The sequence below is a fragment of the Anabrus simplex genome, chromosome 5, assembly GCF_040414725.1.
Source record: "Anabrus simplex isolate iqAnaSimp1 chromosome 5, ASM4041472v1, whole genome shotgun sequence".
Classification (NCBI taxonomy): domain Eukaryota; kingdom Metazoa; phylum Arthropoda; class Insecta; order Orthoptera; family Tettigoniidae; genus Anabrus; species Anabrus simplex.
The window spans coordinates 415455185-415474168 of record NC_090269.1 but is presented as its reverse complement, the minus strand read 5'-3'; the positions used below and the strand labels follow the sequence as shown (position 1 = coordinate 415474168).

General features: G+C 41.0%; 1 protein-coding gene across 1 annotated transcript in view; it reads left to right on the top strand.

Annotated features, from left to right (window-relative positions):
• Positions 1-18984, top strand: part of LOC136875025 (cell adhesion molecule 2) — a 215496-nt gene that overhangs the window by 118822 nt on the left and 77690 nt on the right. Inside the window, exon 2 of the mRNA XM_067148745.2 lies at positions 12398-12606. Coding sequence (XP_067004846.2) covers positions 12398-12606 — 209 coding nt within the window. The remainder of the gene's footprint in view (positions 1-12397; positions 12607-18984) is intronic.

The following is an 18984-nucleotide window of genomic DNA, read 5'->3' as shown; positions in this document are numbered from 1 at the left end:
AGAGACGCATCGCTCCACAGGCTTACCCTAAATTGACGCAGCACTACGGGAGGCAACCTGAATGGAAAAATTAAAATTTACATTACAAAGGAAATGCCTAGCCGACGAAAACCGAAATGGTGAAAACCAGGGTCTAAGGTAAAATCCGAAACAAATGAATTTACGTATTAATTTAACATTCGGGAAAAGAAAACATGTTTACCCTGAGGTGACCGAAGCCGCTGAGCGGACCACCAGGACGTGAGGACGTAAGAAAACCAAAGACGCGGACCAGAGCCCTGCTACAACAGAGTAGAAATACTCAAACAGCCAATCAGGGAAGCTACCTAAGATTCGACCCGAAATTTTCACCAATCAAAATGGCTGTTATTCCAGCCAATGAAAATACCTTACCTAATATGATAATGTGGGAAACACATTCTAGAGGTTTCGATTGCGAAACTCAGCGATTTCGTGATCGAAGCCTCCACGTGGCAAATACAGGGTGATACAAAAGATGGGTTACAACAAGCATACTACTGGAGATCTCCAGTACCTAAAATACAATTTATTCCAACACTGATAATGTTTAAATAAATATCAACTGTCTCTCCTGTGAGTACTGAAAATTCTTTAAATTCACAAAAAATTCACAACGAATAAAACTCATATTTCATCAACTTCGTCGCAAGTGTCTTAATTCTTGCGATGGCGATTTTACCACAAATTTACATAAATACAGAGCCAAACAAACAAATATTAATTGAATTCTTCGACAATTTCTGAGAGTTCCTTAGTTTTTTAATGACGATTTCATGACAAATTTTTAGCATAATGACAAGAATTAAAGGATTCCATCCACTATATGAACTTCTCATCACCGTCGACTGTACATACAGGGGTTAGACAAGGCTGTAATCCTTCACCTTTGTTGTTGTAGTTTACATGGATCATTCCAGTTAGGTACAAATGAAGTAAGCAGTCTGGCCTATGCTGACGACTTGGTCTTAATGGCAGATTGTGCCGAAAGCCTGCAGTCTAATATCTTGGAACTTGAAAATAGGTGCAATGAGTATGTTATGAATATTAGCCTTTTGAAGACTAAATTGATGTCAGTAGATAAGAAATTCAACAGAATTGAATGTCAGATGAGTGATACAAAGCTGAAAGAGGTAGATAATTTCAAGTATGTAGGATGTGTGTTCTCCCAGGATGTAAGATAGTAAGTGAGATTTAGTCAAGGTGCAGTAAAGCTAATGCAGTGACGGTCAACAGTATTGTGTAAGAAGGAAGTCAGCTACCGGACGAAACTATCTTAACATCGGTCTGTTTTCACACCAACTTCGCTTTACGGGAGCGAAAGCTGGCTGGACTCAGGATATCTTATTCGTAAGTTAGAAGTAACAGATATGAAAGTAGCGAGAATGATTGCTGGTACAAACAAGTGGGAACAATGGCAGGAGGGTACTCGGAATGAGGAGATACAGGCTAAGTTAGGAATGAACTCGGTGGATGAAGCTGTACGCATAAAGCGGCTTCGGTGGTGGGGTCATGTGAGACGGATTGAGGAGGATAAGTTACCTAGGAGATTAAAGGTCTCTGTTATGGAGGGTAGGAGAAGAAGGGGGAGACCAAGACGACGATGGTTAGACACAGTTTCTAACGATTTGAAGATAAGAGGTATAGAACTAAATGAGGCCACAGCGCCAGTTGCAAATAGAAGATTGTGGCGACGTTTAGTAAATTCTTAGAGGCTTGCAGACTGAACACTGAAAGGCATGACGGTCTATGATGGTAATGTACGTGTGTATGTTAGGCTGGTTGCTGAATCGTGATTTGTTTCCTTCCGTATATTGCGTAATTTCATAGGCCTATGATATTTAGAGGGTGGTTTTTACCATTGTTTCTCGAAAATTCTCTACAGGGTGGATTGTTTCTTTCATTTTCTTCCTTTGATCTTACCCAGCTGTAGACGACGTGAAGTAACTTCATGCATTTATTTCTGTCCTTGCCTTCCTGTTTTTTTCCAGTATTCCTTCATTCTTTTACTATGTTCCCTTCTTCTTTTCTCCATCCAGACCGATTTTCATTTTCTTCTCTTTGTCGTGGAACTCCCGATCTCATTTATTCTTTACCTAAAAATCATATCTCATTTCTTGTGATACACAGCTCACCATGTCGTATTTTTAATTTTTATGATATTATTATTATCTTGTTTTATACCGTTCGGGAGCTCATGGTCAAACATCTAGCAACAAGAAAGTGAGTATTACAGGAAATTACTTTCAAAAGAGGATTTCTTTTCGGAGCTGAAATCTGATCGAGGTATGATGCTCACCATATCGTTCATTTTTCCCCTCTACCAGACATGAAGATCGTGGAAAGATTTATTAAAACTCTGGTCATGGGAATTTGCCTTGTGTGACAACAATGGTGCGGCACCACATTCTCTATGCGGTCCGACCTGAATGATATAAGAGGTGGCAACACAGAGTATGTGAAGTAGCTCCTCAGGGAAGAGATTTTGCATGAATGGTCATCCACATGGAGATTTACAAGGCTACCTTTCACTAATTAGGCTAATTCTCTCTTGACCGCGCATCAAAATTTTCGTTCATTGGCTAACTACTAACTGGTGTCCATGATTTCATTCACTTTACTTATTTCGACCTTGAAAGCCTTGAGGCGGCCATGGACCGGGGGTGACGGTGGCGCTTGTGCGGCAGTGGTCTTGCGCCGGGGATGTCTTGGTACGACCGCGCCAGGGTAAACAGTGCTGAAAGGGGATAGGGGAGTGCCAGATGTGTTTGGGAATGGTTTCCCATACTTCTTCTTTACGGAGGGGTGGAAGTAGCTTGCAGAAGTTCTTCACCCTCAAGCTATTCTGTACCCTTGTACTTGGCTATGATCCTGTGTTAGTACTTGCTTGTCGGCCGTTCTCCTACACATTGCGTTCTTTAAAACACTTAATGCATTCTACTGTAGTAGTGCGTAAATACTTCTACACAATCCTACAGTACGGTATGGTAAGGTTCATTTTCTTTTACATACTAGCATAGGAAAATGAATTCAACTAATATTGTGCTGATGGACTGCCTATCCATGCGTTGCTGGAAGGCGAAGGAGAATAATGGATAGGTTACCAGTATTGCTCGCGCACCGTCGAAATTGAGAAAAACAAATAGTCGACATCTACTACACAACACGAGGATCACAAAATAGGAAGAAAAGGGACTCCGTGATGGTCGCACTCACCTTCTTTGCGGAGACGGTACCAGAAGAAGAAGTTTTCTTTCTAAATTGATAAGGTAATACTGGAAATACGTAATTTTGGCACGGTTTATGTTTTGGAACTTAGTGAAAGTTTTAAAAAGTTGTTGAATTTTCCTTCGGAAAAATCAGATCATAAATATGTCTTTCGATAAATGAAACTCAAATTGATGAGGGTTAATTTATTTGCATCTAACGAAAAGTTTATAGAGACATCTTGTGGGGTTTCACCCCTGGACTTGCATATTCCTCTACTAGAGTAGTAGAGCTATTCATTCTTCTGATCCAGGCTAAAAGCCTCCTCAGCCACTCCTATATACTCTTCTTTCTCCTGAAATCAAGTCGTCAGGAAGACCAGCTTTCGTTCCTCTAGAATAAGATGTATCCGTTCTATATCTATATGGAATTTGTCGCCGACAAGTGTAGGTTTCAGTGCGTCGAAAGAGAGAAACTAATTGAGGTCGTTTGAAATTACCACGAATGAAATGATCAGTTCTCTACAGTGTGATGAGATTAGGCCTTTTGATCAAACAGCCTTCTCTATGTCTCTCAGCCATGGCCATCCACCAGTATTTCACGGTTGCTAGGTAACATCGCCTCGCACATTTTCTGTCGCTAATTTTAGATGGCCCGCAGCCATGAGACATGTCTAAATAGCATTATTCCCTTAATACTGAAATGAACTTCCGTCGTTCATTGATTTCACGGCCTGTGACATAACCGCGACGTTGCTGTCGCTGAAGCGCACACAGTGACCTTCACCACTCGCCCACTCACTTATATGCTGTGTGCCGGTGGGAAGAAAAGCCCAGTGGAAGCACCTCTGATCTAGCCCTAATTCTCGGAAATTTGTGTTCCCGTGATACATTTTGTTCTCGGGATTTGTACTCCTTCCTCGATTGCCTAGGTGGCCATAAATGTGTTCAATGAACGCGCGGCCAACTGGCTATAATAGGAACGTCATTCTTCTCAGCAAGGGATATTTTCACTCCATCGAAAATCGGACTAGGACTCATCTACTGCACCATGGCTAGCGTGATAAATGAGGTACCGCATCTTTTAAATGTAGTTTAATGAAGCCTTTTTTCTGATCTACCTTTCTGGTTGAGGGAGATATTTTAGTCTACCATGTAGATATTCCCCTATCTAAATTGATAGGTCAGGTTTTAACTTATGTTGGGTAATGTAGTCACTATTCTTAATCGTGTGATTCAGTAAGTGTATCGCCAAGCCGGACTATCTTAGTTATCAGACATGAATTGAATTTTTGTCACCAGGATATTCGAGTGTGTTACCCTCGGAATCCTGCACACCTTTATTTTACTGCGGGTTAGGATTTTCTAAATTTAAACTCTGTTTATCGCCTTAGATTTCTAGGTTTTCTCTCTCCTAATCGCAATGTATCTTGGGATTAACCCCTGTTTAAATTGGGCAACCTCGCCCTAGTAGTTTGTTATGTTAACTATATCATTGGAGGGATCTCGTGTTAGCGTTATATCTCTGGCATTTCCCAATTGCTGGCCTTTTCTAAAACCTATTATTTCTTCGTTTGGAGTTAGTCTTACTTTTGAACACTCTTCTATTGCATATGAGGGAGGAAATCCGAATTAGTTATTTTTTGTGGGAACTTGTTTCGTAGTGATCGACGGTTTAATAATCCTGTTTCCTTTACAGAACGTGTGTACTGTTATTTCTTATGCTACCTAGTAAAACGGGGCTTGAAAACCCACTATGTATGCAGTACCTCCCTTGACGAGACATCTCATTGCTCTGAGGTCATAATTGTTAGCTTATTACCTTAATAGTTTTGAAGACTGGTTCTCTAGTCTTGTAATTTGTTATCGTACTATTGTTGTTAAATTCATTGTTGACCTCAATTTATTTTAGGTATCTTGTTTATATATTCGTGCGTTTGGTACTTCAGAATTCCCTATTAAAATGTGAATTGACTCATAAATACATTCTGAAAATTGAGGAGTATTATTCTTCTCTTCCAGCCATGAAGCTCTGCGTTCCCCTAAACCTAACCTTTCCTTATACAAAATAACAATAAAGAAATAAATAGGAAAAAAAAACAATCGTCGTTGTCGTGAGGTATTCAGCCTCGCAACTGGTTTGCATCGTAGCTTCTACCGATGACACGGAGCCAGAAATCCGTAGGGTGATCTATGAAGGTATAATTTATTTAGCGGGTAAACACCAAATGTGACCCCAGAGACCACTTACACGCTCATATCGTATGGCACGGTGCGCCAAAATGGATATATTTCCACCATTCAAATATCCGGCAACCTCAGTCGGGTGTGAACTAGAATCTTCCATAGGTTAAATGAAGTAGTTCGATGCCTGGCTATGTCGGCAAAAAGCAAACATTTCTGTGAAGCTGTACTGCACACTAGAACCGAAGATGAAAAATCTGGTCGAGTATGTTTGATCCCTCCTGTCTGTGTCAAATTTGTTTTTTCAGGTAATTGCTCTCTTTATTTGCCGCAGGATCGTAACATTACAACCACCAACAGCAGCATTACAACCAGCAACAACATAGTCATACGGAGGAAAAAATGAAAAAGAAAAAATTTCCTTTTATATGTTTCTTGAAAGATATACAAAGGAGAATATAATCTCAAAATATTACATTGAAATTCGAACTGAAAATGCCACTTAAAAATTAAAATAATCATGCACTGCAGTATGCGACGCCCATCACTTAGTATTTCTGGCAATGAGTGATGCCTTATTCCCCAGTTTTGTGAGTGGAACTTCCGGCAGTGATTTACAGAAGGCCATATCTTCTTTCGTCTTCGTTCAGAGCAGTCAAGAGAATAACAGGGGATGCTAATGAAGGAGAAGAGTACGATTTAGGGCAGTTTTAGGGGAGGTGAAGTCGTGAAAATTTATTATGAAAACCTTTTCTTGATTTCCTGAATTTCACACTATTTTATAATTTAGGTACAATTATCTCGATAACTGCTTGATGGAATTTCATAAAATTGTGAACACAGGTCACAGATGTAAATATAAAACTTGAAGTGGTGGAGTCTTTCATTGTGATGAATATGAACAATTTTATGCATTAAAATATTGAAAAGAAATTGTGAAGAAATTACCATGAAGTGCAAAGATAAATGACAGAAAATCAATATATATATTTTAAAATAGTTACTGAACTTTAAAGTCTTCGTACTTAATTAGGTTATTAATATATTTCAAATTTTAAATTTTATGACATTACCTAACCAAAATAAGTAGCTAAATGCAGTGGCGTATGAAACAAATGATACTTCAATAAGTTAAAATAAAATTATTTCATTCCCCCTTATAAAAGTATTCACTGTAACTATGGATATCATATTAAACGTGTGTTACACATTTCATTTAGATGTGATGTAAATTGTAAAATATATGTGCAGACACACATATGACAGTAAATCTGCCTACATCTCCCCTTAATTCTTATCATGAACGAGATGTTAATGTTGAAATCATTTCTTAGCAGACAAAGTAGTGGTTCCCATACTACAAAAAACGTACAATTAAATCATTTCGTCAATTGCACCGCACGTTGAAGGGCTAAAGGGCCCGGAAAGTCTTCAAGTTGTGAGTCTTTCATAGCTATTTCAAACTAAAAAGAAAAATTTTGATAATCATTTCCGGCCTAAATGCAGTTCCAGAAAAAACGCCTTAAATCTCTTGCTTCTTTATTCGTTTTCTTTTGATTAAAAATCCTAGCCAAAATAATTTATTTACGTAATTCTTTCTGTAATATGATCCGTGGTTCAATGTCCTGAGGCGTTTTTTTAATTTTATGCAAAATGTCCACACCGAATTTAGTCATAAGGCATTAAGTGGAACAATGCATTGGCTGACATTAGCGCTCGCAGTGGTGCTCAAGTGGAACAATGCATTGGCTGACATTAGCGCTCGTAGTGGTGCTTAAGTGGAACAATGCATTGACTGACATTAGCGCTCGTAGTGGTGCTTAAGTGGAACAATGCATTGGCTGACATTAGCGCTCGTAGTGGTGCTTGAGTGGAACAATGCATTGGCTGACATTAGCGCTCGTAGTGGTGCTTGAGTGGAACAATGCATTGACTGACATTAGCGCTCGTAGTGGTGCTTAAGTGGAACAATGCATTGGTTGACATTAGCGCTCGTAGTGGTGCTTGAGTGGAACAATGCATTGGCTGACATTAGCGCTCGTAGAGGTGCTTAAATGGAACAATGCATTGGCTGACATTAGCGCTCGTAGAGGTGCTTAAGTGGGACAATGCATTGGCTGACATTAGCGCTCGTAGGGGTAGAAGAAGGCAAACTGCTAGTCTAATCGACCGGATAACAATGATTAAGACAAGGATTGTAAGGAATAAAGAATATATTCTTATACTTTACTATGTTTTATTTTCCTAAAATTCGTAGCACATGTTCCTAGGATGTTTTTAACATTGAGTTGCTTGCCTTGAAGGGCTAGAACTGTGGAATTTTTAAAAATTTATTACACGCTAGTCATTCGCCGGCCCTGCGATATAAGGGTAGCGTGGCTGCCTCTTACTCGGAGGTTCCGGATTCGATTCCTGGACAGATCTAGACGTTCTATCTGGATCTGAGGGCTGTTTTGTGGTCCACTCAGCCTACGTGATTACAATTGAGGAGTTATCTGACGGTGAGGTAGCGGCCCCAATCTAGGAAGCCAAGAATAGCGGCCGAGAGGATTCATTGTGCTGACCATATGACAACTCAAAATTTGCAGGCCTTCAGGCTGAACAGCGGTCGCTTGGCAGATAATGGCCCTTCGGAGCTATTGCATCATGGGGTTTGGTTAAGTTTTAGTCATTAGTTAAAGTAATTAATTTCTCTAACACAGAATACAAAAAGAACCAAACCAAACCCCATGGCACTACAGCCATTGGAGGGCCTTGGCCTACCAGCTACCGCTGCTCAGCCTGAAGGCCTGCAGATTACGAGGTGTCGTGTGGTCAGCACGACGAATCCTCTGGGCAGTTATTCTTGGCTTTCTAGACCGGGACCGCTATCTCACCGTCAGGTTGCTCCTCAATTCTAATCACGTAGGCTGAGTGGACCTCGAACCAGCCCTCAGGTTCAGATAAAAATCCCTGACCTGGCCGGGAATCGAACTCGGGGCCTCCGGGTAAGAGGCAGGTACGCTACCCCTACACCACGCGGCTAGCGTTAGAATACAAGAAATGCAAAATTTACATCATTTAGGACAAGAATGGATCTCTCAGTTAGGAATGGCAAATTCCTATTCACATAATCGATATTGTCACTTAAGAACCAGCACCGTGCAGGGACAAAATTAGAATGTTACACCATAAGGAAGGAAACATATAAAACTATGAAAACGGTCCCGAAGGGTCAGGAATTGTTCTACTATAAGTAAATAACTCAAATAATTTGTAAGAGGAAAATAATCATTTTTGCAAGTATTTGTTCATATCATTTACGCGCTATTGGACGTCTGTGTTTGGCTCTATTGTGCTATGTAGGTGGTGTTGCTTGTTAAAGCCATGGTATACTTGGGTGCAAGACCAGTCCACTATTTACAACAGCCGCCTCATATTTGCTGACCGGTAGAAGGCGACCGCATTACAAAATAGTTTATGTAGGCCACGACTTCAGAAAATAGAAGCCTTCATTCTCTCACTAATTCACAAAGGAAGTTAGCGAACGAGGCAGCTTAAGAAGTTGAAGAATTCTCTTTGTGTGAAGTTCAAGAATACATCCGCAGTACCCAACTGTCTGTTGTGAGAGGTTGCAAAAAGCGATGGCTACCCAACTCTGGTGTGTAATTTGGTGACAACTGGAACCTCAACTGAGTTTACTTGGTTATACTTTACTTGGGCTATGTTCCTGACTCTCATCTCCCCTATTAGGCCTTCCACGTGAAATCCGTTTTTGATACTGAAGATAATATTTGATTTACGAGGCCTCAGGTGTCATCTTTCAGGGTCCTTCCCCTCGTTTGATGACACCCTCATTTTACCAATTGTCGGAAATTCTTTTTTCCTCGAATTAGTGAAAAGACATTTCTAAGACATTTTCATTATAAAACCTGTAATGTATTTTGTCCACTTCACACTTCAACACAAATTTTACGAAGTTTGTTTGATTTCAAGTCTTTAAAAAAACAGAAGATTAATAATTTCATTTCAAATATTGAGGAAAATTTTAAGTGAAAAAATTGGTTCTCAGGAATTACATAGTTTCATCCCTTTTTATGTACCAAAATGTGCGGCTCCATGGCTAAACGGTTAGCGTGCTGGCCTTTAGTCCAGAGGGTCCCGGGTTACATTCCAGGCCGGGTTGGAGATTTAAACCTTAATTGGTTGATTCTAATGGCTCGGGTCTCGGTGTGCCTGGCCTATTCAGCATTGGAAATCATCCTAGATAGGGCCCTGATCTTCATAGACATGCAGGTCGCCTAATATGCCGACTACGAGAAAAGGACTCCCACCAGGCCTCTCCGGAGGTCATATGCCATCACATAAATGGGAATGTCAACGAAAGGTACAGATCTCTGCACATGGTTATGAGGGTATTTAGGGGTTGTAGTAAGGATGTAGAGGAGAGGGCATATAAGTATCTGGTAAGACCCCAACTAGAGTATAGTTCCTGTGTATCGGACCCTCACCAGGATTACTTGATTAAAGAACTGGAAAAAATCCAAAGAAAAGCAGCTCGATTTGTTCTGGGTGATTTCCGACAAAAGAATAGCGTTACAAAAATGCTGCAAAGTTTGGGCTGGGAAGACTGGGCAGAAAGAAGGCGAGGTCCTCGTCTCAGTCGTATGTTCGAGCTGTCAGTGGAGAGATGGCGCGGAATGACGTTAGTAGACGAAAAAGTTCGAGTGATGTCTTTAAAAGCAGGAAAAATCAAAATATGATAATAAAGTTGCAATTCAAGAGGACAAATTGGGGAAAATATTCAATTATAGGCAGCGAAGTTAGGAATTGGAACAACTTACCAAGGGAGATGTTCAATAAATGTCCAATTTCTTTCAAAAATCATTTAAGAAAAGACTAGGAGAAAACAGATGGGGAATCTGCTACCTGGGCGACTGTCCTAAATGCAGATCAGTATTGATTGATTTATTGAAATTTTTATGTTCAAAAATGATTATTTCCTTTTTTGCTAGGGACTTTACGTCGCACCGACACATATAGGTCTTATGGCAACGATGGGATAGGATAGGCCTAGGAGATGGAAGGAAGCGGCCGTGGTCTTAATTAAGGTACAGCCCCAGCATTTGCCTGGTGTGAAAATGGGAAACCACGGAAAACCATCTTCAGGGCTGCCGACAGTGGGATTCGAACCCCCTATCTCCCGCATGCAAGCTCACAGCCGCGCGCCTCTACGCTCACGGCCAACTCGCCCGGTCCTAAATTATTAATCGCAACACCAAACACTATTTCACATCCCAAGATCTAGAAATGTTCACCTTTCTAATTTACCATTAGTTAAAATATTATCGGTTTACAGTACTGTACAGTTGGTGCAGAAGTTCATTTATTCGCTTGCTGTGTATTATTCAATAAGAGAAAAAGGTCAGAATTATGTTACTAAATTGCAGTCATTACTGAATTTATTTTTTGCTGAAATCCTGGAATCTCATAAGATTTTGTACTTTTTCTAGTTATTCTTCTATTGACAAAGAAAAATCCACTTAGGGTAGCTAGGGAAACCACAATGTTTCAGCCTACTGATTAATCTGCAAGGACAATAAGGTAAGGGTTATTCTGCCCGAAGGCAGGTCCGAACCTCCGCAGAGGTGTTCCTGAGCCGGAGTTTACGTGCGGTAGGGTGGCCAGTTCCTTTCCGCTCCTCCATTCCCTTACCCCCCACCAACACCGCATGGCAAACCATACAACTCCTGACCACGCCCAATGTTGCTTAACTTCGGAGATCTCACGGGATTCGGTGTTTCAACACGGCTACGGAAAATAAAAAAACATATATTTTATTACCTTCATTGGAATGTTTTAAAATCTTGCAATATTTATTCATTTCCGGGCAGCAAAAGAACCCTGCCTTCCACCCCCCCCCCCACGATAGATTTAATTTATTAAAATAACTTTTTAATTTACGCATATAATTTCATAATCTTTTGAGTGAATCTCTGAAAATCGCAGTTGACATTTCTTGTAGAACACTAGTAGGGATTCGAAACCTTTTGAAAATACTTACGGAGAAATGTGTTATTGTTCCACTCGCACAAAACAGCATACCAGTAACTTACCGGTTCTTCAATTTATACTTGTTTTCGAATTCACGAAAGCAAGACTCGTAGGGCCTTATCTTTTCTGTATCCTCAAATCTGACTGTTGATCGATAATGACACCATTGTTAGAATTCATATCAATGACTGCAATGTCCACTCGTTTAATAGAACCTTCAGTTGACGTACAGGTTACTTGTTCAGAAACTTCGAACTGGTTTGTATTTTGAAAGCACGCAGCTATTTTTCTTCTCAGTAGTGGTGTTTGTTGTTTCTTAAGACCTCCACTTTGCGGGAGAAACCAAGAACATGAGGAAGGGTTTCAATCTCGTTGCACTCACGGCTTGTGCCTTTATTATTATGTTCTTATTTTGTATTTTAAATCTCCATTGTGTTCTTCTTATTATTGCTTTGTTTTTTGTATGTACATTTTAAACTGAAAGAGCGAGCTGGCGATGCGGTTAGGGTCGCGCAACTGTGAGCTTGCATTCGGGAGATAGTGGGTTCGAACCATGCTGTCGGCAACCCTGAAGATGGTTTTCCTTAGTTTTCTCTTTTTCATGCCAGGCCACGGTCGCTTCCTTTTCACTCCTAGCCCTTTCCTATCCCATCGTCGCCATAAGACCTCTCGGTGTCGGCACGACCTAAAGCAAAATGTGTTGGAGTTTAAATTTCATATGTCAAGAAGGAACGAAGTGGGCTTAGCTCTGCGTACTTTCATATTGCCAATTAACTACCTACCTAACTAACTAAATAACTAACTAACTAACTAACTAACTAACTAACTAACTAAATGAATGAATAAATAAATAAATAAATAAATACACAGTAGGTGTTTGCCTAGTTGTTCGTTCCCAAAAGAAAATATACCCACTTCCATCAGGCATGTGATACAATATTTTACTTTCCTTACAGGTGTTGGTAGCGGTTTGCGGGGTCTCAGGTTGTGGGCTCCTGAGGCAGTACGAGCGGGCACTACGGTGAAACTCACTTGTGACTATGACCTTGAGGACGCCGCTCTCTACTCCATCAAGTGGTATCGTGACGACCAGGAGTTCTACCGCTACGTCCCAAAGGAGTCTCCGCCCACACGAGTCTTTCCACTACCGGGCATTCAAGTGGACGTGAGTATCACCCCCTCTATTATTAGTAAGACTTCATTAAATCACCGTGAACTTCAACAACAGCAGTCTGCTCTGATCACATTAGTGAAGGTTCCCTTGAATTGGTCTTATAAGGGGCGATCAGAAATTTTCCGTTCGACGGCCGTGCAGTCCTCAATCGGAATGCCAGTCAGACAAAATCGCCTGGGTATTTAGGCACTTATCCCACCGACCCACCAGGTTGAAGATCCCCGTGTGGTAAAACACCGTTTCCTGCTGCGTGAAGAAGTGCGTAACCACCTGCTGCTCCGACAAGAAGCGTCAACCGTTCAAAGGGTTACCGAAGTTGATGAAGTGATCCATTGCTGACCCACGAATGGTTATGCGCCGGTCCACCCTAATCGCCTCATCCACCGTCCGCTTGTTGTTGTCCGTAATGGATGAGGCTGGCCTTCCAGATCGCACGGCGTCTTGTGTCAAAACGCTACCCGTACTGAACTTGGTGCACCATTCCACAACGGTGGTTTTCAACAGACATACTGCCCAATATAGAGTCTTTATTGTCCGATAGATGTCCATCGGTGTCTTTCTTTTGGTAGCCAAGAACAGGAAAAAAAGCACGTTGGTCCTGTTTGGACACGTTTGGTAATAACTTCGCCATAGTTGACGTGGCCGCATTTAAAGCACACACCTCGGACGACCCGACTGCCACACTAATCCGTTTGCTTTTTCATTTCTTTTTGTTTTGGAGAGCCCCCGAAGCCCACTGCCCCCGCGTGGCAATCGACTCAATCTACATTGTCTCCGACATGCTGTTATTTCTAAGAAGAAAAGATATAGCAGGGAAGAGTGGGATTGGTACTACAGGAGCACCTGCCCGTTTGCACGTCAGACGCGTTATCAGGCAAGGTTTGTGTTGGTAAGGTAGTGTTAAGGCGGGGTATTAAGTGTCAGGAGAAAACCGCATAGGCGGTAAAAGAAAGAGCCTACATGTAAAACCTGGCAAATTTTGATAGCTCATGCAAGGATGTCGTTTCTGGACAGGTGCAGGTGTTTGTGTTAGTTGAAATCCTTTTGTCTCCATGTCCGTGCTTATACACCCGAAACGGAGTCACTTTACGGGGCATGTCCACTGCAGCAACGCTCTGAAACGGAAACTTTTTGAGTACGGCTTATAAATGAGGCAGAGTGGGAGAACACACGTACTCGCATGTCCTTTACACCTCACTAACTGGAAAACTCAAATTAGAAATATGCAAAGGTCCAAAATCACGAAAGGCGCAGTTTTACGTAGCAAGGTGCTATATGCCAACGAGAACGATGCACCAACAGCGGAAGGTCAATTTGCGGCTACATTAGCGAGAAAAACGATATATTACAGTTCTCTGTAGTGGTACCTCTCATGGTTTGCAGATGACAAGCACTGCTCTTATGTGTGTGCTCTTCTTCATGCTCAAGTAAGACACAAATCCTTCAGGAAATCAGATTGGGAAGGAAGTGTAGGATATTTTTCTTACTTCTTGTTTAACGTCGAAGGTTTTCGGCGACGAAAGGATGGAAGAGAACTAGGACTGGGAAGGTGGCGGGCGTGGCCTTTATTAAAGTACAGCTCCAGCATTTGTCCGACGTAGAAATGGAAAAATGGGAAACCACGGAGAATAATCTTCAGGGCAGACGACGATGGAATTGGAACCCAATATCTCCCAAGTGTTAGCTCAGAGCTGCGCGCCACTAACCGCACGGCCAACTCGTTCGATGTACGAGACTCATAGCAATAGTTTGTTGGATTGATATGCGGCAAATTATACCCCCTTCATCGTTGATGAGAAAAATATCTGCTTGTTATTCTGAAACCTGCCAGTCGAACGCTTATATCTTTAAATCTGGCTGAAGTAGGGAATACCATTATACTGCTGGGAAAGAGTCAAACAATGGCCGATGTACGGCCTGCATTGTTTTAAGTTCAAAGACCTGTTCGCGTAAAAATTGCAGATAAGGGGAGGAATCTAATGACACACGTCTGTGTGTAAAAAGTACTTTAGGGGAAGAAACAAAGCTGATCATCGAACTGTAACAATCATAGAGGGAGCTGGCCGTGCAGTAACATCACAAATGATAAGAACTTGCATTCGGAAGGTTGTTGGTTCTAATCATACCATCGCCAGCCATGAAGATGGTTTTACGCTTTTACACCAGGCGAATGCTGGGACTGTACCTTAATTAAGGCTACGTGTACTATCTTCCCACACCTAACCCCTTCCCATCCTTGTGTCGCGGAAAATTTCAAAGTGTTAGTGCGACGTTAAGCAACTGCCATTAACTGTAGCAATCAGACACCACCGATCTGCATTTACGACTGTCGGCCAGGTGGCAGATTCCCTATCTGTTTTTTACCTAGTCGTTTCTTAAATAATTCCAATCAATTAGGAATGTTATGGAACACCTCCCTTGGTAAATTATTCCCATCCCTAACACTTCTTCCTATGAACGAATATATCCCCAAATTTTCGTTTTGAATTCCAACTTTGTCTTCATATTGTCATCTTTTAAAGACACAACTCAAACGTATTCGTCTACTAACATCATTCCACGCCGTCTCTCAACTGACGACTGGGAACATACCGCATAGTCGAACAGCTCGTCTCCTTTCGCTCAAGTCTTCCTAGTACAAACTTTGCAGCATTTTCATAAAGCTCCTGTTTTGCCGAAAATAACCGAGAACAAATCGAGCTGGATGTTTTCCATTTCTCGAGTCAAGAAATCCTGATGAGATCCTCAGACATTCTGATTGTGACACCTACACACAGCCTTACTACAACCCTTAAATAAACTCATAATCAAACGAAGAGGTCTGTAGCCTTCATTTACAACCCCATTTATGTGATTACTGCAGTCAGCAACTATAACTAGATAAGGCTGGCACTTTTCATTAGTGTTATAATTATCAAGAACGTGCACACTGCATACTTCAAATACATTCCGGAAATAAGTTGTCAAAGTAGACAACGGAATTTAATAGTTTGTATATTTTCCAGACGTAAGTATGGCATTAACCACTGTGTTCCAACTATTGTAATAATCATATTGTACTAGCTTATAACTTTATTGTTCACTTCTCTGCAGTCAAGTTTGTTTGCCTCTACGCTGACGGTTTGAAGTTCTAGATTATCTAGCGCAAATATTACCTAAGACATTTCTTTTTCTCATCCAATAAAACCTGACTTTAGGAATTTTGGGCCGACGCGGTTCTTGGTTTAATTCATACCGATTTTGTTTTAGAACTGGGTTTACGTCGCACCGACACAGATACGTCTTATGGCGATGATGGATAGGAAAAGCCTAGGAGTGGGAAGGAAGCGGCCACGGCCTTAATTAAGGCAGAGCCCCAGCATTTGCCTGATGTGAAAATGGGAAACCACGGAAAAGCAGATTCAGTGCTGCCGACAATGGGAGTCGAACCCACTATCTCTCGGATGCAAGTTCACAGCTGCGTGCCCCTAACCACACGGCCAACTCGCCCGGTACCGAAATATTAAAAGGACGCTAGTTTATGGATGTGTATTCTCTAATTACATGTAACAATTTACTTAACTCTCACCTGAAATGTAAAATGCATAATGACTGTCATATTACAACTACTTCAAAGAAATCCTACTAAAGATATAAATGCATTTCCTAAGAGAAGATGAATATATTTATAAATAGTTACCATAGACGAAACTATCTTTACATCACTCGTTTTGAGACCAACTTTGCTTTACGGGAGTGAAAGCTGGGTGGACTCAGGATATCTTATTCATAAGCTAGAGAAAACGGACATGAAAGTACAGAGAATGATTGCTGGTACAAACAGATGGGAACAATGGCAGGAGGATAATCGGAATGAGGAGATAAAGGATAAGTCAGGAATGAACTCGATGGATGAAGCTGTACGCATAAACAGGCTTCCGTGGTGGGTAATGTGAGGCGAATGGATTAGAATAGGTTACTTTGGAGAATAATAGACTCTGTTATGGAGGGTAAGAAAAGTAGAGGGAGACCAAGACGACGATGGCTATACTCAATTTCTAATGATTTGAAGTTGAGAGGTACAGAACTAGTTAAAAGTAGAGGATTGTGGTGGCATCTAGCAAACACACAGAGGACCGAGCTCGATAGCTGCAATCGCTTAAGTGCGGCCAGTATCCAGTATTCGGAAGATAGTGGGTTCGAACCCCACTGTCGGCAGCCCTGAAGATGGTTTTCCGCGGTTTCCCATTTTCACACCAGGCAAATGCTTCCTTCCCAATCCTAGGCCTTTCCTCTCCCATCGTCGCCATAAGACCTATCTGTGTAGGTGCGACGTAAAACAAATAGCAAAAAAACTCACAGAGGCTTGCAGACTGAACGCTGAAAGGCACAATGGTCTATAATAGTGATATATGTATGTATCATATAGCTGCCATGTATTGAAAATCACAAATGTATATATTTGCAACTAAGCCTTCCATTCTTCTCAACTGGTTTTGGGAGTTTTTGTAAACTTTTTCTTTAGCTATTCTCATCAAGGATGTTAGGACACACAAACGACTTTATTCTCCTCTTATACAATAGTCCATAGAGAATATGTCATATGGACTATTGTACAAGTGTTTTCTTGACAACTGCAATTGTATAAATAACTAGCGAATGTACCCGTGCTTCGCTACGGTATTCTACATTGTATTCGAATATCGAAGTAAATAGTGTACATGCAGTAAATAAGATAGTTTTAAAATTGCATGTCTCTTAGCGTTATCCGAGAAAGAGCATGGGGAGGTCCCCGTACGTTTCCAATGTAAAGTGTTTGTTACGGATTTGTGATATAACGGCAGGCTCACTTGCCTACTGGCATTCACAATCAGGTTGGGAAGTTTACATTATAATTGCAGGCCCCATTGCCTACTATGCGGACAGAATCGATTTGGGGAGTTTTCGTTAAAATGGCAGCCCCCCTTTCCTACCTCCAGACAGATTACAGTTTTTATTATAATGGCAGGCAATTACCCTACTATCACTCGAAATTGAGTTGTGCAGTTATCATTATAATGACAGGCCCCTTTTCCTACTGCCAGCCAGCGTACTGCCAGTCACACCAAGTTGGTGAGTTTCCATCAAAATAGCAGGCCACTATGCCTAATGCCAGTCACATTTTAGATGAGTACATTTCTTTATAATGGCGGGCACCCTTGCCTACTGCCAAACACAATCGGGTAGGGGAGTTTTAAACAAAACTGCATGCTCACTTACCTTCTGCAAGTCAAATCGAGAAGGGAACTATTCATTACAATTGTAGGCCTTCCTTACTAATGACAGTTACACAGGAGTTGGAGAAGGAACCCTTTCCTACTGCCAGTCAAAGTCGGTGTGGGGAGTACTGATTACAATAGCAGACCCACCCTTTCTCGATCGCTAAATCGACATCAGTGAATATATATAGATCGACATACGAAAGTATATGCGTGTTTACAATATTGAAGACCTTCATTTACAGATTAACTGCTACTAAACGTACGTCATATCGACAAAGGATTATACCATAAGACACGCCGGATTTAGTGGCCTAAATGGCTGGTCCAATGATATGTCATCTATTCTTGGGTCAGATTTAGAAACGTGGAACAGGGTAAAGGTTTTGTAAGATCATCTCACATTACATTACTTTTCGGATAATAATGTGACAGCTACATACGTAGCATTTGGCTCACATATAGCTACTGAGTGGGCCAATTTTCGTGAAGAGTTTGATGATTCTGTATTTCATATAAGTAATTGAAAGTATGAATAATGCATGTGAAAATTCCAAATTGACTTAACATCGATTAATAGAGAAAAATCAAACGTAAAAGGGATACAGATACGGCATAAAGTCATAAGACCAAGGTTGTAGATCATTCCAAATTGAACGGAGATTGTGAAATCCGTTACGTGATAGGAATTTCCGAAGGTCTGCACCATCATTAAAATTGCCTGCATATTTCGATATTCTTCGGGGATAAAAAATGAAAAATTTAATGATATAGGATTTTTCATTCGTTACGGGCTAAAACGTATAATTTTGTCAAATTTCAATTATCTTCTTATTCTTCTGGCAGATTATGCCACAATGTGGATTTTGGGCGAGGCGGGTAAAAATTAGGACTTTCAGGAAATCAAAAATTATGGAGATTGTTATTATTACCCCTTAAACGGAAAGCTGTACGAAAATTTCGCCAAAATAGTCAGTGTAGAGGTACACAGTCGTTACGATTTGATTTATATAGATAAGGAATCTGCTCCATGTAAAACACCTTTTGGGCTATGTCCGCTGGACTTAACCTGCAAAAGTGACCATTCATGATATCTCCCTTATTAATCCTCCTGACGAAAAAATGCACATGA